Source organism: Triturus cristatus, chromosome 9, assembly GCF_964204655.1.
Source record: "Triturus cristatus chromosome 9, aTriCri1.1, whole genome shotgun sequence".
Lineage (NCBI taxonomy): Eukaryota > Metazoa > Chordata > Amphibia > Caudata > Salamandridae > Triturus > Triturus cristatus.
Window position 1 is genome coordinate 1,147,352,430 of NC_140592.1, and position 27,460 is coordinate 1,147,379,889.

General features: G+C 44.6%; 1 protein-coding gene across 1 annotated transcript in view; it reads right to left on the reverse strand.

Annotated features, from left to right (window-relative positions):
• Positions 1 to 27,460, reverse strand: part of PLA2G4F (phospholipase A2 group IVF) — a 238,999-nt gene that overhangs the window by 72,376 nt on the left and 139,163 nt on the right. Inside the window, exons 13-15 of the mRNA XM_085627089.1 lie at positions 23,024 to 23,243; positions 1,916 to 2,030; positions 1,300 to 1,437 (exon numbers count right to left, since the gene is read on the reverse strand). Coding sequence (XP_085483215.1) covers positions 1,300 to 1,437; positions 1,916 to 2,030; positions 23,024 to 23,243 — 473 coding nt within the window. The remainder of the gene's footprint in view (positions 1 to 1,299; positions 1,438 to 1,915; positions 2,031 to 23,023; positions 23,244 to 27,460) is intronic.

A 27,460-nucleotide genomic window follows, 5' to 3' on the forward strand; every position in this document is an offset into this window, starting at 1 on the left:
CTAATGGGTTGTTTCCATGTCCTAGAGCACCGTGAGCACGTTTTTTCAATTTAACTTTGTATATAGTGATTTACCACTGTACAGATTGCTTTCACTGTTTTTATTTTTTATTTTTACAGTTATCTTCTGATGAGTATTGTTTTCAAAAGCTCCAGACTTACAGGTGGAGTAACTACTAGTACAGTGGATTTACTAGAGGGAATTTTTTAATTTGAAGAGTAGCATAGGGATCCTTGTTCTGATGAATGCCGGTTAAAGGATCGGAATCCGGCAGAAACATGTCGACCGCTATGCAGAACGGAGGGGTGATGAGGACCTAATCCACTCATATCACCACCATCCGAGGGTTTTCCAAGACCCTTTCTATGTCTGACTAGAGAATCGAGGAATAAAATTATTATTTTGAAATCTTATAGTCAGTTTTAACATCACTGTTCGTCTGCACCTTATTTGGATCCTTTTCTTTTCCTCTCTTTGATTGTTTGTATTGTCTTCCCCTCCCTACCTATTGCTCGGCCTCTAGCGTTGGGTTACGCAGAGGTGTACAGTAGCAGCCCTTTGATGAAGCATGCCACAACTTGTTGTGGGTGAGGGCAGTTTTTAACAAAGTGTTTGTGCTCTCTTTGCTACTACACATTATTTAAGTAAAATAATTCTTGCGACTGGTTTTCGCCTTACCTCCTTTTGTGCTTTCTAACAGATTAAAATCACCAGCTTGTCAGTAGGGATGAGTGAGTGGAAGAACCTAAGCAATTTACTGTGTGAGTGCATGTGGGGTGAGAGTGGATAGGGGATGAGAGTGTAGATGATGGTGAGGAGGTAAATGGTGGTGAGAGCAAATGTGGAGAGTGGAGCAGATGTGTGCAACAACTAGTGAGTGTAAACCAATCTTTGTTAGTTTGTGATCTTGAATTATCTTTCACTTATTTGACATTGTTGGCTTCCACAAACATGAATTCACACCTAAATTAATTGCCTTTGACTCAGCTGCTAAAAATAGTATGGAGTCCTGCCAGAGATCCAACATGCATGAGACGAAAAGTAATTAGAATGTTATCCTTCAAATATCTTCCCTCACTCAACGTTTTCCTCATCACTGCTACTTATTTAAATAAGATTGCATTGGTGGTTCTAGAAAACATGGAAGACTTTGCCATCCATCCCTTTAATATGCTAGAACAAGAGAGGTGCACACTTTGAGGTTGCTGTTAGTCGTAGTGTAAAGACAACAAAAGAGCTCTGAAAATCATCATTATTAATAAATAATCTACATTTAAATGAATAAACAAGAAGCCGTACCTTGAAGATAGCAGATTCTGGGCTCCGGTCGTCGATGAATCAGGTGCCCCATGAAGAACTCACTGCCAAAATCTTCTGTGCGTATGAAGGCTCCATATTTTCGGAAACCAACTTCATGGGGCGTGAACTCGCACCACTCTGCAGGTAGAGTTCAGAAATATAGCTACGGTTATAGGCAACATAGTATTAAGGTTGGATTCAGCTTTCTCCATATGAAGAGGCCATACAGTGAATAACGTCACAATAAGTCTTAAAGCCCAAGCAGACCTCATCAAGGAACGTTGAAGAATGTCTGTTGTTGGTGAATGTTAGAGATGAAGGCCTACATGAAGAGAATTGTTTTGTTTCTACACTGGATGGTCCATTTAATGGAAAATTAATCTTAGCATGACATTTTTCAATGTTATCAAGCAGTATAAAGAACACATTTAGGATAGCACTAACAGCATAATTTTGTACTCCATAAATGTAATCAGCTAATAAAACATACTAGGAAAAGAAATACAAGAAAGGGTTGGCCAATAAGAAGTCATGTGCTCTTTGAGTACAAGTGGCTCAAATAAGTACAGTTTTAAGTCATCTTTTGAAACCATACGTCATACATCACACTGAGTACCTGCAAATTCACTACCACTTATGTTGGACCTCACGTTGATGCTGGCATAGACCGGGTAGGGGTTCTGGGCCTTCTGGACTGACTCCTGTTGCTGTGACAGTTTGCGGGGGTTTTCCTGGGGAAAGAGAATGGATTGGCACGGTTATACACTGAAGCAGATGATCTGGTAGAAATGAAAGGGAAGGTTGCAGGAAACATTATGAATGTCATCACCACCTCAATGGGCTACATACGTTTTCATATATTCTACATTCTTTTATAGCACTGCTTTACTTGGGGGGTGTCAGTGTACATTATAGAGGAAAAGAAAATTAATCTTGAGGTTAAGTCTCAAGTTAGAGTTGAATCAATGGTCAGTAGAGAAACTGATAATGAACTGGTTAAACAGAGCCAACCATGATTTGAATAACATGATAAACAGTGAAACTCCCAGCGCTCACATCATAGAGTAATCTTTATAGTCACAGCGTTGGGACAATAAGCAAAATAACCCAATTTTAGCCATAAAACAGAACTCTGCGGTCTGTTTTACTGTAATTTTGGTAGCATAGCTCACAAGGAAAACCAGTGGACATGGCTTCCTCTCTGAATCCTAAACTGGCATTAGCAGCAAAGATGTGTGTCTTTTGTCCAATAACGGGCCTTTGGGGTTCCGGACACGGGTCCACTTTTCAATGATATAGCCAAATATGGTTCCACTACAACAACGTATAAGCCGGTCAGGCACAGCTACCGTACTGCACTACTAAACACTATGCTTGTTCTTTATGTTTGCATACCTTGCTTGCGAGTGAGCATAATAAACTGTGAATTGTACTATAGCCGTGAATCATGGCCATAGCCTCACTTGTATGGGGCATTCACTGCCCAGGATGATAAGATTGGATTAACATGGAAACCTAGGCCACGGTAGAATTTCCCAAATTAATCGTAGCTTGATAATCAATTTCCTTGTTACGCTGCAGCATCTTAAACTCCGATGGGAGGGTTGGTTGGGTCCTAGTGATGATTGTCTAGATGCCCTGATGGCCCCTAGGAATCTAAGTATGGATGCAGCAAATTTTTATCACATGGTATGGTCCTGCTCTGTGATTACAAATTACTAGCCATGGTGACCCGGGATCTGTCGGACATGCTTGATTGGGAGGTTCCCCATTTACTCCCTGCTGCTATTACTTGGTCTGTTTGAGGGTCCTGAATGCATGAAGCATCGTTCCTGGGTATGGCGCTCCGTGTTGCCAAACGTGATATCACTGCTCGAAGGATGTCCCCTGCTCCTCCCACCCTGGCAGGCTGGCGACACGGGGTAGTCTGGCGTGTGCAGCAGAAACGTATGACCTATAAGGCAAGAGGCTGCCCAGACAAACACGGATGGGTATGGCGGAAGTGGGTATGTCAATCTGTTTGAAATTGTAATTAGGGTAGCAAATTGGATGGTGCTTTCTCTAATTATGATGCACGGCTTGAGCCGCTGATTTGTGCAATTGTTGTTACTTCTTTTGTACTGTGATAAATGTGTCAACTGTTCACTTTATCCACTGATTATGGTTTAAAACCAATAACATTTGTTTATCAAAAAGAGATTGGATTAACATTTTAAGAATCATTAACTCTTCAGACCAGAGATACAGTTTGAGCCCATTTGAAAATTTGTCAAAAAAGGATGAAAGGGGGCTCATTTTCCCTCAAGCTCCAAATGAGAACACATTTCATAGTAGATGTTTGAGTGATTGCTTGAAAATTGCAGTTTTCTCCTCCATGCCTGAAGTGAAGATAATCCTAGGTTAAAGGGAATGTTTACCACCTACACCTGAAACCTGTCCCTAAACACAACCAATCTGTTGATCATAGCCCTCTTTCCCTACAGAAAAGACCTCCCTTTAAAGAATGTTTATTTAAAGCTTCCAAAATTGAGGCTAGAGGAGGTAAAAGACTAGTAGCTAAATAAAAAAGCAATCTGGAGACAGGGAATAAAAACAAGGGGAACTGTAGGAATGTGGTCAACATTGTGGTAGGAGATTGGTTACACACAGGACCTCGAGGAAACATAGCAGGCTATTTCTGTTCTCTTACATATTTAAAGGACAAATCAAGATCCAGCTAATAGATCATCGGATGTACATCTATAACAGAGTAACACCACAGAATTTGTCATATATATGCCCATCCCAGTCAAAAAGTATTCACCAAAGAAGGCATGTAAGTTGGAGAGACAAACTGGCATGCATCAGTGGCAATGTTTCACATTTCAAACATTTTCTCCCAGCGAAACAGCATAGCAACGCATTCCCTAAACCTTGCCTATAATTTATTGATGTGCTCTGTCAGTAGTAATTTCTATTGTCAGTGGATTTAGGTAAAGCAGAATAACATCTGATTATAGCACTCCTTGTTTCACATAAAGTTTTAATGCTACAGCAGACGCTTTGACACCTGACTTAACAAATCTTCCATTATCTGAATCTTTGATTTTCTGTGGCGGTCATCAATTATGACATAAAGAGCATTGTTGGTGACACTCTCTATTTTTGTGGAGTTTCACAATTTTTGCATTGCAAATGTAAAGAGCTTCTCGTTTAATGTACATCAACATGAATTCAGAACGTATCATAAATGAGGTCAAGTGTGTTGTGGGATATTTTATTTGGTCAGGATCAAATTGCAATAGCATTTATGAGGAACATGTTTAGACTCAACACAAAATGATTTTGCATTCCACATTTTCATGCCTGGCAGATTCCACCATAAGCCCATCATCAAAGCCTCCGTGAGGCCCAATTTGTTAAAGTAACTGGAACAGGATGCAGTCCAACACCTTCATCTCATTACTGCCAAACATCTACCTTCCTTCTGGCTGTTAACTGCAGTAATCTTGGGTGCACTAGAAAAAAGAGTGACCCTGACATGGATTTCAAATCATCATCAAATGGTACAGCACCACTGAAATGCAGTGGCAAATATGTGTTTCAATAATGATCACTGAGGAAGGAAACAATGTGAATAGTATTCCTTGGCTGATTTCACAGTCTGAGGCACCCATAACAGAGAATAAAAGTCCACTTTAAAAGTAGATAAAAAGCAGGACGTACTGGTGGTGATCCAGAACTCCAGAGAGGATATGGTCAACATCATAGACTCTGTAGCAATTGAGGTCAATTTACTGCTGTGACACGTTCGTAAGGTCTCCGAGAGTGTGAACACCACTGAATACACTGTGGACAAGTTGCAAACAGAGGTTCATTCACTACAGGATACTGTCCTTGCGCTTAAAAAAAAAAAGTGGTGAACCTTGATGACTGGGCTGAGGACTCAGAAGGTAGATCCCACAGGAATAATTTACGATTTGTGGGCTTTCCAGAGAGAGCAGAGGGTCCCTTGGCAGAGCTCTTCCTGGAAGACAGGATTGTAAAAGTACTGGCCCCCAAGAGACTGTCTAATTTTTTTTAATGTTGAAAGAGCGCACAGGGCGTTGCCCTTCCCCCGTGACCTTGAGCCATCATTGCCCGGCTCTTTAATCATCGGGACCGCGACATCATACTACAAGCCACTTGCATCAAAAGGGCCACTACGATTTGAGGTTCAACCTATTTCAATATTTCCAGATTACACGCACCGAGTCCATGATCAATGAAAATCGTTCCTAATAGTCAAGAAATGGCTCAGAGACCTCAACTTTAAATATAGTCTTCTCCACGATGCGAGCGGTCCTCGGGGTCAACTTGCAACTAGAGGATCGTAGATGCATATTAAATGTCTGGGAACCCACAGACCCCACCAACTACACCACACAATGGGCAACGCTGGCATTCATGGTAGCGAAGCGTAATATCGCTCAACTGTGGGGCGCCTGTCAACCGCCTCAAGCGGGGAAGTGGAGGGAGGATCTAGACTGGTGTATGTTTAGGGAAAAATCAGTCTACATTGCCCGGGGATGCCCGGGGAAGTGGAAGAAGGTGTGGGAAGCATGGAATCGTGACAGGGGCGATATTTGTCACCCGCCAGATGGGCAAATAGAGACTGAAGCGCTTGAATCCCCTTGATCTATTCAAAATAATCACTGTGTGTGTTTTGGATTGTATACAATGTCAATGAGAAATGTGGAAGTCATCTACCTGTAACCAATTGAGGTGTCTTGGTCGAACAGTTTAATAAAAATAAAAAATAAAAATTAAAAAAAAATATATATATATAGTCTTCTCTTTACAGCCAAACTGAGAATTGAACATAAGGGAAAGGCTCTGTTTTTTTTCTCTGCAACAGAAATGAGTGACTGGTTGGATTCACTGGGACATGTGGACCTGTGCCTGGTGCCCTCAACTGACTCTTCTCGCTCTGTGGAACCACTCTACTCTGACCATGGTAGGAGGAGGCAAACAAGACAGAATCCCTAGAACAATGGGAGGAGTCCGGGACAGATCTAGATTTGCCCATCTGGGACTTTGAGAGTCTCAGAGATGGTCACGGACACTGATGGTGCCACACAAGATCAGATGGTGGCTCCGAGTTACCCTGGAGAATTGGAAGGCAGGGATAGTAATCTGTGAACACAACTGAATAGGACAGATGAGTAATCTTTGGGATGTAAAATTGCTGGGTGAGCATTGTGGAACTTATGGGGAGGACATTATCTTGAAAATGATAGTCTGGACACCTCATTCACATACACCTATACTAGTCCGCGGGGGGTCTCCCCACTAGAGATTGGTTACGGTATGTGGCGCTTGAGGACTCAGCCTCACGCCCCACCGGATGACCAATCACTTGCTTAGCATCTGGTTTACACTGTTTCTTCTTTGAACCACATACCTGTATATTTGCAGATTGTGGACGTTTGTTACATTTTGACTTGGGATGGGGACAATGGGGGGGCAGACACGCTTCTTTGGTTTCTATGTTTGGGAGCTTAATGGGTTGATGGAACTGCCCAGGAGCGGGGGGGAGTTGGGTTCATTCAGGGACTGACAGTTTGGGGAACGTTTACTTGTTTTTAGTTGCTCCCATGTAGACTTGTTCAGACGGCTTTCCTGGAGGATCTTTATTGGATAATATATGGGAGGACCCAGGCTGGGGGGAGGGGGGATAAGGGAGCGGAGGTAATGTTTTGATCCATGGCTCCTTCTGTAACGAAACTACTCACTTGGAACGTCACGGGTATAGAGCAATTTGACACACGCAGAAGTGTGCTGGCCTATTGGAGACACTATATGATAGCAATAGCGTGTCTACAGGAGACTCATATTTGGAGGGACTTCCTGCCTTATATCCAAAGGGGATGGAGGGGACAACAGTACTCCTCCTCCTATTCGGGCTTTGCACGGGGTATGCTCATATGTGTGGCACCAGGAATCCCCTTCAAACACTTAAATCATTTGTTGGATCCCGAGGGGCTGTATGTAATACTACACGATACACTAGATGAAAGGGAAATATGTATATTTAATATCTATGCCCCTAACATTGACTGTCCCTTGTTCTCTCCAGATCTGTTAGCAGCTGCGGCACCATATTTGGGCGGAGCGACTTTCATGATGTGAGATATAACTGTGTGATGGATGGCGACCTGGATTGGGAGCCCCATCGCGCAGGTACTATGTCCCAAATGACGGAGACCCTGAAAGACCTCTTGCAGGGCATGCAGTTAAGGGATGTATGGAGGGACCTTTTCCCTACCCACAGAACATTCTCATGTCATATTCCGGCGATGGGGACTTTTAGCCAACTTGCCTACTTCTTTCTTTCATCGGAATTGACTCCTGTAGTGAAGGTGATAACATATCTCCCAAATACAGATCAGATCCTTCCCCAGTCCTGCTAAGCCTCTGGGGAACACCAGATCGACTAGCAGTGCCTGCATGGCGCTTAGACCTCCCCACCCCCATTTGCAGCTACGTTCTGTGAGATACTCACACATCACTTTGAGGAGAACTGGGGGGCGGCTTCTAGCTGAGCAGTAGAGTGGGAGGCTATGAAGGTTGTCCTTTGGGGAGTTTGTATCAAGACAACCTACGGGGTGAAATGGCAACTAGAACAGGACATTAAGACACAAGAACAGGAATTGGGTAGGTTGGAGGCCAGGCTGCACACAAGCCCCCAGGCCGTGGTGGTTTGGGGTGAGGCACGTAGGGCTCTCCTTGAGAGTTGGAATAGGATGGAAAATGTACATATAAGGCATACCACCAATGCCTACATATGGAGGGGGATAAGACCAGAGCCCTCCTGGCCCAACTAGTGAAGCAGGAAACACCCATGGTACCCATATTGAAGGTGCAAGATAGTGGCAGGGAACCAATATACGCACAACAGGAAATTATGGAAGCCATGGCAAAACATTTGGCCAAGGTATATGGGAAACACGCATACCCATCTCATGACATGGTTCAGGACTTCTTGGCCTCTCTGGATCCCCCACAGTTGGATCCAGAGGCAGCAACTGCTCTTGAGGGCACGATCACCAGGGAAGAGGTGTTGGCAGCCATTAGGCATTTCAGACCGGCAATGAGTCTCGGGAGCGACGGCCTCCAGACTGAGTTTTATCAATGGTTTGCTCCCCAACCGGTAGATCGCCTTTTGGAGGTCTATGCTGAAGCTTGAGGAGCTTGGACCCTTCCAGCCTCCATGAGGGAAGCATTGGTAGTTATGATTCTGAAACCGGACAGGGACCCTACATTACCCAACTCGTGCAAACCAATATCATTCTTGAACCTCAACATGAAAATACGTAGTGGAGTCTTGGCAGCGCATCTTCTTCTGTATGTATCCCACCTGAAATGTAATACCACTCATAATCTACGACACCTGACACATATCTGGCATGCTCCATGCCTTCTAGAAGATGACTGTGTCATGGCACTGCTCGACATAGAACAGGCCTTTCGATGCCTTCTTCGATGGCAGAACTGATTTATACAACCCCCACTGCTTGTGTGCGATCTGGGGGACTAATCATTCAATCACTCCAGCTGACTCAAGGAACCCGCCAGGCTTGCGTCTTCTCCCCGCTTCTCTTTGCAGCTGCCATGTAACCTTTGGTGGCCACCATACGAATACAGATGGATACGTGGGGAGTACACCTTGGAGAGACCTGACATGTAGTCTCCCTATATGCATGACAACCAGAGCAGTCAATGCCAATTCTTCTTAGTATCCTGCTAAATTTTGGGACTCCTTATGAATCCAGGTAAATCTAAGCTGGTCCCAATGGGGAAGCTAGCGGAGGGTCCAATGGAGATGCTCCCTGAGGTGGGCATTCCGAGGGCGTCTGTTGGGACTCAATACTTGGGGATCATTTTGGCAGGCACAGCCTCCTCCTACTTGAACCTGAATATAGGCAGAGTCTTGGAGGGGCTACGAGGATCCATACGATTCTGGAGGGATCTACCCCTGTCTCTCATGGGGAAGACAGTTATCACAAAGATGATAATTTTCCCATGCTGTTTATATACATTAAAACACTCCCTTTATGAAATACCCGGCCATTACTTTAAGAAGCTGGACGGCTTGATGGTGGATCTCCTTTGGGGAGCTAGACGAAAAAGGGTATGTTTGAAGACGTTGCAGAGATCCTGTGGTGATGGGAGGGTTGTAGATGCCCTGCCTGGAACTTTATTATATGGCATCCCAACTACAACATGCAGTCCACTTGATGGACGATGACGAGAACTGGGAAAAACAGCTCCTGCGGGCAAGAATGGGAAACGATCCCAACCACAGCTTCTGATGCTTGGATCCGGTGTGCCAATGAAACGACCCCAGATTGTGCAACATGTAGCCAGAATATGGGAACAAGCAATACGCAAGGTTGTGCGATGTGCGCCCTATGTCCCAGCTATGCCGCTGTGGGTAGTGAATCCTTTCTGGAAGATAGCGGAATCCATGTTGTTATGGAGATGGCAGGTGGGGGTTTTCGCCCGATAGGGGATCTTTATGATTATGGGCAATTTCTAACTAGACCTGAAGCCGACTCTGCCTTTGACCTTGGGCCAGGACAGTTCCTCCAATATGAGGCGATCTCGAGTGTAACATGTGAGATCAGGCCGTCCTTTCCTGAGGAGCCCACTTGCACTAATGTTTTGCAATTCCTACTCAATATGGCACAAGGCCGGTGTTTGATTTCACATTTATACCGAGCGCTCCGAGATGATGACCCTGGGGACCCTCTGCCAATCCAAACAAAATGGGAAGCACTACTGGGGGAGCTGTTGACTGCACAGGACTGGCTGAAATTTCACGAGGGAGTCTGGACGGGAAGTACCAATGCATGATTCAAACTCACCCGATATCATTTTATCCACTAGTCCACTAGACTTATCTTACTCCCCGGACTTTAAGCAGGATCTTTCCAGGCCGATCCGGTGACTGCCCCCAATGCGGAGAGCAGGAAGCTGAATTCATACATATGGTATGGTCATGCTCATACCGGACAACATATCTGGATACGGTTCTGACCCGACTACAGGACGCCACAGGATATTCGGTGTCCCGGGGGATTTGCATGGTTGCACAGGGGCTGCTCCAAACTCCAAAGAAAAAAAGCTGCGTAGGAAATTCATTCTTTTTATGCCTGGTACTGGTGAAGAGATAAATTGTGATAGCATGGCAGTGCCCCTTACCTCCTCTGCCAGAGAGTTGGGTGAAAGAAATGTGCGAATAGGCAACTGCTGAAGTGGCATGCATGAAACGTGTTTGCACAGACAAACGACAAACTAGAGGATGACCTTAGAGCCTGGGCATTGATATTGGCAGATTTGGGAGGCATCCCAGCATCAGACGAAGGGGGGTCATCAGACCAGGAGAGCATGGCAGATTCCCCGACACACTAACTATGGCGGAGTCCCAGGAAATCCCCAATGGGGCCCTCTTTGAATTATAAAGGAGGGCACATAAGTGGAACAGTTTGCTATCAATGCATAGTTGACACAGAATGGGAGGGGTTGGGAAAAGGGAGTTAACTGTTCAATGTTGGTGTATAATAAGACTGAGGCTACGATTATAAACTTTCTCACCCAATGTAATAATTTTTGTATTGAATTTTGCCACTTCTATGGCTGGGAAAGGGAAGAAGGAGGGACAAGACAATTACAACTACAATACTAATATTCCTCTTATGGAAAAGTGACTCTTGATATGTTGAAATTCCAATAAAGATATTTAAAAAAAAAAAAAAGAGTAGATAAAAAGTCTTCTTCCAAGGTCACATTGGAGGAGTGCAGAATTCAGCAAAAGGATATGTCAACATTTTTCATGATGTGTCATTCCACCATGATTGTCTGTAGTTCAACTTTCAGCAAGTTTGAGAGACCTTATGCATTTCATCGATATTCAGATCAAAGCCCTTCAAACCAAAATGTCATTGTCAACAACCACTACCAAACACTTTCTTGGAATGTACAATTGTTTCAAGCACGTTTGTCTCAATGGCACTAATGTTTTTTGGTTTTTTTTAAGTTTTGCTCCCACATCAGGCGTGCACCTTAAGAATGGCTTAGATTGGCCTTAAAGTAATCACTCTTTTACTACCAGCTACTCTACTAATCAATGCATCACTCTGCTGTGGAGAAATTTCTATCTAGCGGAATCCATTTGTCATCTCCCCATAATTAAGAAAGCCCAATGAATAGCTACATACACTGACAACCAATGATAACACTTCACTGACTGAATAATAGTCTGATAGAACACTTATGGATGCCTTGAATTGGCTAATTATAGTCTGAGATGAGGGCCACATACATGGTCACTGTTTCTACTAATTCTCTCTCTGTCCTTTCAACAAAGTTAACTGTGGCATCCTAAGACACTGCCTAAAGATATCGAGGGGAAAGCAATAGACCACACTAAGGTGTCAGGGGCTGGCTGTGAATATCTGTTCCAATTCTGGGTGCTGGTCTGTCTGAGGTAAGTGCCAATGCCACAGGTAAGGAAGCCACTTTGTCTTCCCACAATATGAATGATCTGCAGGTGACGCAAACTAGAGTAAAAGCCTGAGATACAAAAACCTCCAGGAAGATGGAAGCTGGAGACTGATAATCCTGAGTGCCAATGTAGAGGGAGGTTGCAGATGGACCCAGATTGATGATTGATCAAATTCTCCAAGGTTAAAGAATCAGGGACAAAAATATAAGACTACACTACCCCAAACAAAAGGTTAAAAAAAAATAAGAAAACTAGGAATGGGAGAGGGGTGGAGGATATTGATTGGTAGGACGCAGGGTATCCACGGCCGGGTAACGTTTTGATATGGAACGTACATGGGTTCAAATCATTTATGTAAGCAGAAACTATCGAGAGGTCTTGACCAATTATCCAATATTGTTCCTTCAGGAGACCTGGCTTCTAGAGTGCCCAGCAGTTGAGGAGTTTGCTGCTGTAGGTCAAAGTGCTATGGCCTCGGCAAGAGGTAGAGCAGTGGGGGGTTTGTTAATATTAGTCGCTGTCCATTTTGGGAGAAAGGAAGAAGATAACTAAGCTTCAAAGTTCCTGTGTATGAGTTCTTGCCGGCCTAATTGACTTGTTTCCCAATGATGTGGGGCTAAATCAGATGGAATGTCTCAATGTATATGTCCCCCCAACTCGCCCCGGAATGTGAGTTATGTAATTTGGTCTATGATGTGAAAAAACTGTTACTGGATTATCCAAAAGCACTTTTTGTGGTGGGAGATCAGCTTTAAAGGAATTTGATGAGTCAATGAAAGAACTGAGTTTTGCATTAAAGATTCCGGGTTGTACCTTTTCAGTGAGTGCAAGGGATGGGGGAAGGTCTTGGCCTGTCTAGCCCAGCTGAATTTGATTATTGTCAATGGTCGATGCAATGATGACATTCCTGCGGCCAGATCCTTTAAACATAGTATTAGCAACATACCCACCTATTATGTTTTTGTTTCAATTCATCAGTTTTTCAGGTGACAAATGTTAGCGTTCTTTATTTAGGGGAAGCGACCTCCTTGCTTAGCTTGGAATTTAAAGACACAGTCCCATTACGGGGACGCTTTCCCTTGTACCCAGTGGTAGCCTACCATAGGACAATTTGGTCTTGTGATCACTGAACCCCTTCGAACCTTTAGATCTGGAAGCAAGTGAGTATGTGATGGGCTGACATTGCAGACTAACAAAACAACTATTATCCCCTTTCTAGATGGCAATGGGGGGCCCTCATCAATCCTGTGGGACCACAATGAAGTGGGTTAGCTGGTTTGATGATGATTGTCGGGAGGGCAGAAGAGTGGTGAATAGGAATCGCTGCCATTTGAATTTTGATCCAAGTAACACCAGTCTAAGGGAAGCCATGGTGGCCTCGAAAATTGCTTATCGAAATCTGTATGCCCTCAAAAAGGGGGAATTTTATAGGCTAAATTGGGAATTGTTGCTGGCCGCCATTGAGGACAAAAATAGTAGGAACTTGATGATGATGATGATGATGATAGAGAGTTTATTTTGCGCAAGACAATAACCCGCAGGTATCAAGGCGCCTATTAAAAAGAAATAAAAATATAAATGTACCACCTTACACATAGGCTTGCAGGAAGAGGCGAGTTTTGAGGGCGCTTCGGAATCTCTGTAGGGAAGGCAACGACCTGAGATCCAAAGGAAGATCATTCCACCATTTAGGAGCCAGAGTGGAAAAAGCCCTGCCACCCCACTTGGCTCTTCGTATGCGGGGGACTGTCAGGAGCAATTTCCTGGAGGAACGCAAGTCCCTTCCAGGAATATAGTGGGAGATGATAGAGCCAACTCCCATGTCATTATTCCTTGCAATGGCTCTGTAGGTCATACATAAAACCTTAAACCGTATTCGATATTCTACCGGTAGCCAATGCAGTGTTCTCCTAGCCTGAGTGGCCGAGGAGCATCTGGGAACATCCAGAACAAATCTAGCGGCGGCATTCTGGACTACCTGCAAGCGCTGCAGTAGGCTTCTATTTAGCCCTGCATACAGCGCATTACAGTAGTCCAGTCGTGAGCCGATGAGAGCGACAGCTATTTGTTTTCTGGACTGTAGGGAAAGATATTTCCTGATTCTTCGCAGGGTGTGAATTAAGCCCCAACAGGTAGAGATGGTTCTACTAACCTGTCCGCCCATATTCAGGGCAGGATCTATCATCACCCCAAGATTCCTAGCAGATATCGTGGGGGAAGGGCATACTCCCAGCGAATCAGGCCACCAGCTGGCTGACCAGGTGTTCTGATTCCCTCCAAACACCATCACCTCAGTCTTCTCCCCATTCAGTTTAAGCGAATTTTGAACCATCCACTGACCAACTGCCTCCATACAAGATCTAAAATTGGAGGCAGTTGGTACATCTGAATGGGAGAGAGAGACGAGGATCTGGGTATCATCTGCATAAGAGACTACCTCCATCCCGAAAGTTCTGATTAATCTGGCCAGTGGGGTCACGTAGATGTTGAATAGGGTCGGACTAAGGGCCGACCCCTGCGGGACCCCACAAAGCACTGGTCGGGATGGAGATAGGAACTCTCCCAGCTTGACTCTTTGTTCCCTTCCTTTAAGGAAGGAGGTCATCAGATCTAGAGCTGCGTCCCTCACCCCCACCTCCCTCAGAAGATGTATAAGTATTGAGGGGGAGAGGGTGTCGAAGGCCGCAGTTAGATCTAACAGGACCAGGAGGGTGGTCTGGCCCCCATCTACTCTAGTGCGGATCTTATCAAGCACGATGGTGAGGGCCGACTCAGTACTGTATTCCCTCCTGAATCCATGTTGGGAAAAGTCCAAGCAGCCCGAGCCTTCCACAAAGGCAGCGAGATGCTTGTTTAGATGTGCCTCAAGCATCTTCGCAGGGGCTGGAAGCAGGGAGATCGGACAGAAGTTTTTTAGGACCTCCGGATCAAGGGAGGCTTTCTTTAGCAGAGGTTTAACTACTGCACTCTTCCACTCCAAGGGGAAGATGCCATCTCTCATACATCGATTCATAATTTCTAGTAGAGGCGGTAAGAGAGATTCCCTACACTGCTTGATGATCTTCAAGGGGCAGATGTCTAAGGGGGAGCCAGAGTTGGTTTTGTTAAGCAAGATCTCCAGATCTTGTAAGACCAGCGGGGGGAAAGAATCGAGAATACTCAATGGGGAGATGTCAGATGTGGTCCTATCCCCCTCATCCGAGGCGGAGGGCCCACTGATCGAAGCTTTTTGTATCTCAAGAGCCAGATGGATATCTTGTATTTTAGTGTGAAAAAAGGAAGCAATTTTGTCACACAAATCTTGCGAGGGGACGACCGGATCAGATATTTGTAAGTTGACCAAAGAGTCAACAATTCTGAAAAGCTCCTTCGGCGAGGAAAGGGAAGTTGTCATGGCCACAAAGTAGTTTTGTTTGGCCTGCACAATCTCAGCCTTGTATTTCCTGACCAGGAGCCTATGAGCTTCCTTATTCTTAAGGTCCCAGCTAGCATGCCAAAGCCTCTCCATCCTCCTCACTTCTTGCCTGAGGAGTCTAAGGGATTCCGAATACCATGGGGCAGAGGGTCTCTTCCTGGCTCGACGACGGGTCTGTAATGGAGCCAGTTCATTCAGGGCCTCAGTAATAACCCGTTCAAAATGGCCGACCGCTGTCTGGACACTATCCAAGCCCGCGGTGGAAAGACTGCCAGCCCAAGGTGCAAGGGAATCAGCACTAATGTTTCTAAGATTTCTGCCAATTCCCATGGTGTGTTTCCCTGTTTTGCTTCCATCCATCTGAGGGCATTCCAACAGGAATGGGACCGCAAGATGATCGGACCAGGACAGATGTACCGGATCCTTAACGGGCAGACGATGGTCGTTAGAAAAAATACCATCTAGAATATGGCCTGCACGATGGGTAGCCCCGCGGACTCGCTGCGTGAGTCCACAGGACGCCAGGGCATCAATAAGAGACGAAGTATCTGTTAGATCAAGCCTTTCTAAATGGTAGTTAAAATCCCCTAGAATGGAGAAATTTTCTCGACCAAAGTAGGGCTCCAAATACTGAAAAAGATTACACATGAAGTCGGTCCTCGGGCCAGGAGGTCGATACAGTAGCATTCTATTAAAAAGAGGGCAACGCCCTTTATCACAAAGAAGAGAGCCTGAACGCCATCCTGAAGATCAGGTATAGGCACTGTGTGGCATTGCAGGTGATCTCGATAGAGAATGGCTATCCCACCTCCCATTCGTCCCTGTCTATCTAATCTAGCCAGGCAGTATCCTTCCGGGACCGCTTCAATCAAATCAGGGCCAGATGAGTCTTTAGCCCAAGTTTCAGTGATAAACACTAATGCAGGCTTTCTATCCAGGACCATCTCTCTAAACATTATTTTATTTTTAACCAGGGAGCGGCTATTGATCAAGATGCCTTCAACTCCCTTTGTCCTGGGGCTGTTGACGACAGGGGGATTGCATGAGAGGTGAAAGGGGGGGGGGAGCGGGATTGCCCGGTGGACACATATAGTGACAATCACATAGTAGGGGACGAAGAAAGTCGTCTGGTTCAAAGATGTGCGAACATCTCATGTAGCAAGGTTTCAGGCGTAGCATCTCCTGATGCGTATATCTCCGTGAGGAGGCAACAGCCCCGTCCGAGTCCAGAGTCCAGCCGGCCAGCGCGTCCTCGGCGCGGACGAGCGCAGACGGGCTGGACTCTGGCGTGACTCCGGCGTCACTGTGGCGTCCCCGATGCGCGTACACGCTGCGCGTCATGACCAACCAATAAAGTAGCACTCTAGCCCGATCACGTGATGGTGCTAGCAAATGGCTGCAGAGTGCTTCCCAGACCAACCCAAGATGGCGCCCCAGGAAAACAGAGCGCGGGGACCGGGCCGCCCAAATGGCGGTGGAAGCAGCCAAGTTTTACAGTGCAGAGATGCGGTCCGGGAGCAGAAGCACAGGTAGGGGCGACAATGGAATATTTTAAGCAGTTCTGAGCTAGTTAAAAACCGGGGTCAAAGTGAGTCAAATTACAAGGAAAACATACGACAAAACGAGGGCAATTAAAATAATAGCAAGCGTCTGCCAGGTAGCGCTAGGTGCAGGCGATATTAAGAATGAGGCTCTCTCACACCCACCTTAAAATCTTCTGGAGGCTGGTGAATTCGGTAACTCTCTCATCACCACCTTCCCTTGATGCACATAGTTTTGAGTAAGACTGGTATATTTGTATCCACTCACTAGGTAGGGTCTAATTAGAAGTGTGTTCTTCAAGTTGGTAACATATCCAGGCTGTCTCCCAGATTCCTGGAAAGGAGTCATAGTGAAGCCCATTCACAAAAAAGGCAAATTGGATCAGCCGGCTAATTATCGCTTCATTAGCCTGTTAGATATTACTTTTAAATTGTTTGGTCAAACTTTGTAAAAGCATTTAGCAGCTTGGGCTTTTGATTCTGGGCTGATCCCCATTGACCAAGGGGGGTTCAGACCAAAGTATTCTACAACAAACCATTGTTTCACACTGTGGGGAGCCGCAAGAAGGTTGATGGAGCTGGCATTTAGTCTCTGCTGCTGCTTCGTCGGCTTCCGAGAGGCCTTCAACAGAGTGGACAGAAGTATGCTCTGGCGTAAACTCCATCAGTGGAATATCTCCGGGGCCCTGTTAGGTCTGCTGACGAGGCTCCACAGTGATAACTGGGACCACGTTGGCCTAGATGGGTTAGGTGGTTTGTTGAGGAAAATCCCAGTACAGAATGGTCAGCTGCAGGGGTGCGTATTAGCCTCTTTGCTATTCAGTTTGTCCATTGCGGACCTTCTTCAGACATTAAGTGCTACCTATAGTTTTTCCAAGAAGATAAGGGGTAGGCATACTAGCTGTCTTTTGTATGCAAATGAACTTGTAGTGATGGGTCTTACGCCTATTGGGCTCCAAAGAAAACGTAATGCTCTGAACTCCTACTGTCTTGAAAATAAATTAACTATTAATGTTGATAAAACAAAGACATTGTTCTTTGCAAAAAAGAAAAGGACCTTCACCTGGTTCCTGGGAAGTGTACGGCTGGAGCAGGTCCAAGAATAGAAGTATCTGGGTATGATTTTTGCAGATGATATGCGCTGGGATAAAGGCCTCTTTGTAACTTGTATTATCAATATCAGCCGAAGTGCAAAGGTTTGACTATTGATTTGAAAGTTATACTTTTGAGCCATTAAGTAAGGTGATCCAGGGTAAATGTATTCCTCAGGCTCGGCATGGGGCTGAGGTGTTTGCAACAGACTGGCGTGTCCCATGGGAGAGCCTAGAAGGGTGTATTTTGAAACTGCTCCTTGACCTTCCCAAAAGTGCAATGATCCAAGATATAAGGAGGGAGCTGGTTACGGTCACATGGTGTGCCCTGGCAGATGAAGAGCCCTGCGCTTTTACTTTGTGATCATAAATGAGGTTCAGGGTGAGAAGCTATCGGCTCGATTCCTTTCTGAGGTATTGCTAACCTTCTTTTGCAAGAGTAATCCTGTGTCTACTGTCTACTGTTAGGGTGCCTGGGGGTCCCCGACTTACACCCAGAGGAAGGTAAAGTAGTTCAAATCAGTCGAAAAAAATGCACTGTTAGGCAATGTGCTATGGAAACCTGCTAAAGGGAGGATATGGACTATCTCGAGAATAAGACCTCTGTTACTCCCTTCCTTATTTTCCAGGAGAGTATGGACACTTTTCGATGTCTATATAAAATCCCAGATAAGTACCTGAGATATGAAATTTTAGGTTTAAGGATTGACATTGACCCTGGATGGCTGATGCCAGGTCTAAAGCTGAAAATTACAGAGAACCTGGGCCATCGTCCCTGGCGGCGGGATCGTAAGGACTCAGCGAGTCATCTTTTGTTGGACTGTGTACTCTTCCGTGAGGAAAGCAGGAAGATTCCCCGTCCTGTTTTTATAAAATTTGGTATTCAAACGCGAGATAAGGGACTTAACCTGATACGTGGTCTCAGGTTTCAAGATGCTGCTATTGCTACTGGTAAATTCTTACAGAAGATTGTAACCGTCTATGTCAGACTTTCTATTTTTAATTGATTCAGACTGAGGGTAGAATTTGTACTTCCAGTTTTGGTAACAGCTTATTTTTATTTTATAGACCATTTCCAAATATGTTAGGAGGTTGATCGAAGGTAGACCTGGGGTTGAGACAGTTGTCCTGCATACTGCATTTTATAATTGTGATTGGCAAGATGTGAAGCATGCCTCGGGCAATTTGACATGTTTCCAAATGCTGCTAATAGGTATGTAAGGATGGGGTCGGGTTGGATGCTGCACTTTATATTTTTCTAGTTGGTTACATGAAATGCAGGCCCTGAGAAATGTGTTTCCCCCCCTCCAAGAAAGTATAGCCCTGCACTTTGCACATCATAGTGTTTTACCTGTTTTAATGAACTCTATGTCTTGGGTTATTAGTAATATCTTAAATATTCTTAATTGGTATATGATAATGTGATGGCCTTTGATCGAGTTTTAATGTGAACAAATTTGAAATTTAATGTTTGTTTTTTATTTCAGGCTGACAATAAGTGTTGGTGTATTAATCGAATTTAGTGTTATGTACGGATCTTATGATGCTTGTAATTGTGCATGCTAAATACAGAGTATGTAATATTTCGAAAATAATTCATTTCTCAGAAAAAAAGGATTTTGACTTGAATTTAACACGACTAAAAGCCTTCAAACAAGTGATAGCCATCTTTGTCCAGTAAGACCATATGACTGCAGGTGAGCATCAGCTCCACCCTTCCCACCTCCCAGAGAAGCTGAACTCCAAGATGGGGCAGGCAGGAATCTGACTGAAGGAGCTCCAGGCAGGACCCCAGAAGCAGAGCAGCACTCAATCCCCTTGACATGCAAGTACGTGTGGACCCCCAACTCCACCAAATCAACTCTTGCAGGAGCCCACGCCAATGCTGCTCATGAGCAGTTGTGGGTGTAACACTAAGGTGAATTTCATACATTCTCTTTAAAGTCAAATCACCAGGTGAAATTGTCTCTAGGGTGAATTGCACATCTACTCTTCAAATTCAGCTCACCAGATGAAACTGGCCCAAGAGTAGCTGCTGGATAAATACTGAGCCCCTGATTGTCCCCAGGAGCCCCTGTTCTCATAGGTAGGGGGCATCCCCACCTCTTAACTCATGCCAAGCATGCCTGGACCTCTATTATAATAGTATCATTTTGATGCACCTGTGCTACCAGAAAATCCAGCACATACACAATCTCTCAACTCTAGCAACGTCAGAAACACACAAGTGAAATTACAGTTTGTTTATCTTAAAAGGGCACTCAGTAGAATCCAGCTAGGTTTACACTATAGAAAGGTTAATACATATATAAATGTATTCGTTTCTTTGTCTGAGACCTAAAACCTATTTCACAAGTGCCCAACACATTGATCCTCATACTCACCCAACCTAAAACACTCACCAATTCATACAGAGTGCCCAACACACACTCACACACACACACACACACATCACCCCAAAACACACACACACCTACAGATCCACAGACCCACAGATCCTATAAATCCAACACACCCAACACACAAAAACCTGCTCTCAGACACAAACACATCCTACACAAACATACACATACAGATATGCAAAGACCGGATTGGGGAAGATCAGAGAGAAATCAAGAGTGGACATTTTTGGCATTCTGGGCTTTTAGGAATGGTAAAGGGCATATGATCTGAAGATGTGAAAAATGGGAAATGGGTCAGTTGTAAATATGGTGGATGGACATGTGCGAGTGTCTGGATTCTGTTGAGGAATCAAGCCATGGATTATGTTGTAGTCAGGGGGCAGAGAGGTGTAGGTGCTGGTACGAGTTTGCGAAGGGAAAAGATCTGGCAGTCAAAATAGAGAAGGGTGGTGTTTTTGCATGCTATCGGACTTGTGGACCTCTTCTTTCACTCACTGACTGCATGCTGACTATGACCCTGTACAGAGCTCACTGCCTTTGGCTTTAGTTTAAGCTACCCAAATACCACACATAGAGGTAGCTATCTCCAGCTCTCGTCTCCACCTCTCTCAATGGTATGCCACAGCGTTTTAAAAGGTGCCAAGCCTTGAGCCTAGACTGTACCCCTGTTCAGATAGCACTGATGTTAGTTTCTAGGCAGGTGAAAAATGATGTCATATGGCACAAAATTGGTCACCAGTCTTGTTTTTTAGGTCTCGCCTGAGCCAGCGCATGCGCTGTCTCAGGTGAGACATTTAGTATACGGGATTTCAAAGTGCTACCAGCGCAGGCCTAACGCTTGCTTTCAGCACCTGAGGCACCAACTGGAGCGTGATTGCATTGCTTTCACTTTTGGTGGTGCTGCGCGCACACCACTCGCGTGTTTGCCGGCACGCGCGCACGTGCAACCCTGCAATGCTTGTTTGAAATTATGGTGGCTCAAATACAAGGATTAGAAATATTGCAATGCAACAGGATTATATTCCCCTGGATCAGTTTGTAATTTTTTCATGATGCTACTCATTATAAAATCTCATCTATTTTGATTCCACTTGATTTACCCTAATCCTTTCACATTGTCGACCATTGTTCTTGCCATTTCTTCCTTTGTTATCTCTAGAAAAATGTTGCATTTATTTACTTCTTATTTTTTATGTGCCCTCTTGTCTTATAAATGGCCTTACGTTACTTTGGCGCGGTCATCTACATTTTACGTTTTCACTCTAAATATTCTGCATTCATTCTTATTTCTTTATTTAGAAGCAAGGCTCATATTTATGAAGGCGATTCACAAATATGGTTTTTTCCCTAATTATCTGCTTCTTTCCATATTAACATGTCAGCTTGATAGTCTATCATTGTGTCCTGCTTGGCAACTTCTGTTTTTCAACCTGAAACCGAAGAAAACTGACATGCTCTTTTTCTTGTCTCTATTAATATATTGCCACCAGTTTCTGTTTTATTTTTTCCAGCTCAACTGTTTTTTTCAGTGTCCGCTCATACTGATAGTTTTGTCTTTAATTAATTTATGAATATATTTCTCTTTACTTCAGTTGAAAATGTTTGACCAAATCCCATTTTATTTGCTATTTTGCCTCGGGACCCGTGTTTGCAGCAGCATGCTGCGTGGAAAGATGAATGTACAAAAATGAGCTTTACTGATATTCTTAGGGACTTTTTCTGTATTTATATTGAAAAGGGGAGTTGCTTCAGAGTCATTAGGGTGCCTGTGCCTATTTTCTGTGGCAGTCCAACACTGGCCCCATCATGTAACTGAAAAGCGGGGTCATTCAAAAGGTATTAATATGGGATTTACCATCAAGAATGGTGGCCTGTTACACTGCACTCTCCTCATGGTCGACATGCACATATGAACTTCTATGGTCCCTTAACATATGTCAGATTAATTCAACGTGCATCTGTCTGATCCATGCAATGCAATTCATTGAGCCAATCCGGATTCATTATTGGGCTTCCTCTCAAATCTATGAGGCGGCAGCTACAAGAAGGGTCCTGACAAAGACCCCTTTGAATGCTCTTGAAACGTGAGTGATTTTTGTTTGCATTGACTTTACAAAATAGTAAAACTAAAAACAAGCATTGACAAAGCAAATAGATTTCAGTGACTTTCTCAATGTTTTTTAAAAAATGTTCCACAGCAGCCCGTGCTGCAACATGGCTCAAAATAAATAAAAACAAAATGCTATGGCGTCCAGCATTGATGATGCCATAGTGCTTTGCTTTTATTTATTTTAAGCCATGTTGCACAACAGCCCGCGTTGCTGTACAACATCTTTAAACAAGCATTGGCATAGCCAATAGGTCTCGCCTTTGGGACCTTATAATTGTTTAGCTATCAAGCACAGTATCCTTGGTGCAACAACATCAAGTGTTGCATGGCTAAACACTTATAAGGTCCCAAAGGCGAGACCTATTGGCTATGCCAATGCTTGTGTTTATTACTGGAAGCACACTTTTCCTACAGTGCTCACCCCTATAAAGTCCAAGCAACACTATCCGGTCATCCCCAAAAAACCTTCCCAAAAACCAGGCCTCTTGTGGCTTTAAATAGAGGGCAGCACCTTAGGTGTCCACCTACGCCTGACTTAATGGGATGACGCTGTGACTCATAGACACATAATTATGGAAGTCAGTGGGTTCGGATAACCAAATATGGACATTCATCAGGCCTAGAGGGGGGTTCTTACCTTCTGGTGCAGCATACACTCAATGATAAGCCCCCAGAGATCTACGTAGGAGACTTTCCTCCCTTCGCTCTCCATTGAGGATAGCTCTTGGTAGTAATATTTCAAGCGATCCACAGAAAAAGCCCTCTTCTTGTTGGTCACAGAATCTCTGGTAGAGCTGATTACACTTTGCAAATCCTTTTGAGACCAGTCAGGTTCCTCATATAGGTTGGACATACACCTGGTAACATAGAAAGAAAAAGGTTTGATAAAAGGAATGCAGTAGCTCTACAGTTTTAAAGGGCAATTCTTGGATACTTTTGTATTAAGACGTGGTGTAGACTTAGTAATGAGTAAGCAACAATGGTGGGTTTTCACACTGTATAGCAGCAGATGTACAACCCTAGCAGGATACCGAGGCCTCTTATGTCAAGGAACAAAAATGGGTACAGAATCACATAGAACACCAGACCTGTTTTGAAAAAGGAAAAAAACAAGAGGCTATACTGGTGACGGGATATGGCCATTGAAGAGAAGAACAGGAATGTTCCATTCACATGATGTCACTTGTGATCTAATTCACAAATGCATATTTGCGCATAATTATATGGTGCGGTGTACAAAACTTTGGACTAAATGCTTGTCATGTGAATTCAGTGTCGTTACATGGCATGAATTGTAATAACTTATCTTAACATACCACTTGCTACCACTGTCTTGTGCTCGCATGCTGCAGCAATTGACACGTGATTAAGGCCCAACTCAGAAATATTGGTTTCCTCACATTATGAAGACAATAGGTGGTTATCGGTGTTATTGGAGCAACACCCATTAAGGGCCAAAGGGTTGTTTAGCTCCAGTTCCTGTTAGTACCTTTGCTTCTTTACTGACACTGAAACTTACCTGCAGAACCTATAATCACCTTTATTAACCGATTTTACAACTTAATAGTCAGACAGAACATGCTACATGATTTTGGGGATCAATGAGTTGACTCTTGAGAAAGATGAAGGTAAAATTAAATGTTGTCGGGTGAATTCTCCTTTTCTTTTACAGATGGGGCTAGTGTGTGCATATTAGGACTAGTCTCTCTCGTGTACACCTGCCCATATCCCCTTTAAGCTTGCACATTTCAATGAGGATCCCCCACCTGTTTGCTTCTTTATTTTTGGCTAAGTGGCACTTCATCACCGCTAGGGGCACTATTGTAGTTATATTACAAAGATGGGCGTGGGGCAGAATGATGCACGAGTCTGCACAGTTGCTCGCTACTTGCAACGAGTACTTTCACTATGCTTATCAAGATGCAATGAATAGTGTCGCAGTCTAGTCACACTGGCCCTCTTGTACCCAAATTGATATTTAGCCAAACATATTATAATAGGAGGTCCTATGCCTGGCATTAGGACTTGTATCACATAAAGTGACTACTGTGAGTGGCACTTTAAGATTCAGTTTATGCCACAGTTTTCAACTGACCTTCAAACAATGAAAGTGGAGCTTGCATCACTTGGCATAAGTAGACTGATCCTAAAGCTTCTGGATAACCTTCATATTATGGGCATAGATGTCTTGCTCTGCAACCAAGTACCACCACAGAGTAACATAATGAGGATGAGTTTGATAAACTCCCTATTACAATGGGGGACCACCCAGGGATGGTTAGACTTCCCAACTCTGGAGTGATCTCCAAGGATAGGGGAGCCGGAATCAACTGTGGGCAGGATGGACATGGCTGGCTGCAACCCTTGCAAGTAAAAGCGAGAGTAGGATTTTAGATGGGCCACACTGAATGTTCTGCAACAGCGGCAAATGAGGAAGTGCTAAGTGGTTGAACGATGCTCCCAGAGGAATGGGAAACGTTATACTAACAGGAACCAATATACACATTCTATAATGAAATATTGCTGGATTAAACAACAAATTAGATGATGTAAAATGGTTAAAAGATATCAGTAATCACATAATTTGCATGGGTACTGTCTGAAAAGGGCGCAGTTGGCTTTAGTGAATTTTAAATACGGGAGATCTGTGGGGGGGTCAGTATGAGTATCTTGTAAATTAAACTGTGAGTTAAAACAACTGGAGGAAGCTCACCTTTCTCCTAATGCATTATATGTGGGACTAACGAAGGTTAGTACGGAAATTGCAATCATTGACTTTGTTGATGTATACATTTCTCCCAGGTGGACTCCTATGGTGCAGGCAACTTGCAGTAATATTACACATTACATTAAGCTTATCAGAGAGGAATATCAAAAGATGAGATAAGACAAGAATCCATACAGAGGTGAGCACTGGCTGCTGATTTGTGGGGACTTTAATTCATGCCCCTCCGATGATGCCATTAATATAGAGAATCTAGCAAAAGATTACTGCCGGGGTATTCTGATTCCAGATATGATCTCAGAAAAAGCAGATAAGAAATGAAGGCCCTCTTGACATTCCCTATACAGCAAGTGTTTGTTTCTTGAATGGTCGAATCCCCTCTTATAGTCCAGCCCAAATGACTTATGCTAATGAAAAAATGCTTCACTGATTGACTATATTATAGTCCATCTAGAAAGCTGGAAAATGTGGATGATACAGTTACTATAAGGAGGGTAAAGAGCGATCTCGTCCCCCTCATAGCCAATCTCGTGCTGAACATTAGGGGCAAATAGAGATCAGGGGGTTTGACCAGGCAGAGTACTACTTTGCAAATGTTCCAGCTAATAATAGGAGGGCTGGAAAGACAAAAAATACTATGATGAACTTCCTCTTTTTGAAGACATTTTGGTACAGTTCTGAGAAGCCATCCTCAGTGCCCGACAACAGTAATGATATGATATTGGACTTGTTTAATCCCATGAAAATTGACATTAGGTCACTGTCAGGGGGAGCCGGGTGAGGACTTTAATACGTGTTCGTTTCTGCCCCGAATGCAGGATGGACATGGTCCCTTTAAGGCGGAGTGGACATTCCCGGAGGAGGGGACCCCGCCTCTGACGTCACCGCCCATCCGCCAATCTGAAGCTTCGGTGCAGTTCATAGCACGGCGTCCGGAAGAACACAGCGCGACACAGACAGGAGAGGAGAAGTCGTCCCGAACACTCACGGAGGTCTTCAGTATCCAGGAGTCGGAGGTATTAGAAGCAGTGCCGCCGCAGGAGGAGAAGAGAGAAGACCCAGAGGCTGCGTCGTCCCAAGAGCAGAGAAAGCCGGGAGGCCAACGAGTCCACGCTCCGCCCCGCCACGCTTCTGGAGAAGTGTGGCACCACAAGGTACGGGCCAGATTAAGGGGGCTCGTATTCTCACGGGGAGGGAACGGGTAGGGGTGGGTGAGGGTGGTCACGGGACGGTTGGGTGTGTTTTCGCAACAGCGCACCTCCCCCACACGAGTGCATTTCAACGGTAAAGGTCCCTGGTGATCCCCTCACTTCCCCTCCCCCTCCTTTCATATCCGGATTCCCGGTATTGGAAGTAACCCCCGGTTTCTGTTTCCTTTTTCTTTGAGAGAGTCCTCTGGATCCCTGTCGCCTTAATACCGGAAGCGTCCCTGACTACCAAGGAGAACGACCGGACCAGACTACTCCGAGCATAACGAGAACTCCGACCTCTTTAAAGACTGTTCCTTTGGTGTTCTGATTATTTTATGAGCTGGAACTATGTCAATAAACGCTCATATCCTTTGAATATATTTCTGAGTCTGGGTCCTTGTATTACAGGGGATTGACACCCCTCCATCCCTTCTTCACAGTCACTTTGGCTGCGGCCAACTGCAAGCTCTAGGACATCGGTCACCCATAAATGTACTTGGTATGATGCAGAATGTTTAATATGAAACAGAGTTTTGCAAGGCTTAGTCCTAGGACATTTTAATATGCAAAACAAATTGCTTTTCGAAATCATGCAATCAGGGTTATGGGCACTTAGTGAGAGTTAAAAAGAAAGTAGCGCAGAATACACTTTGGACAGAGCTAAGGGGCTCATTACGATGGCGGTGGGACCGCCACTGCCGGGCAGGCGGTGGCGGTCCCTCTGCCATCTGCATGCCCATTTCCTTCGCCACATCACAATGGCAAAGATAGGGTATTGTTTACTGAATTTGAAAATAGCTCTGAAGAACAAGTCAAATCAGCCATCCTAAGTACTAAGTCAGGCTCCCCCTCCGACCCATGTCCCCCCTCGATTGTACAGCTAGCATCTGACCCAACTGCCACCCAGTTTTGGGCAGGTTGTTTTCCGAATCACTGAAAATCAGCGTCAATTCTCCCATTGCTCAAGAAATTTGAATCCGCTTGATCCAAACAACTATCAACCCATTTCAAGGCTGCCTTTTTCAGCCAAGGAGAGGATGTGGTCTGTCGGCTGCGCTGCCGACTTTGGTGCTGGAAACCAGAGTTCGAGCCTCGAGGTCGCGTCCACATCCTGTGATTCTGGGCAAATCACTTAATCTCCCCGTGCCTGAATGTGTAA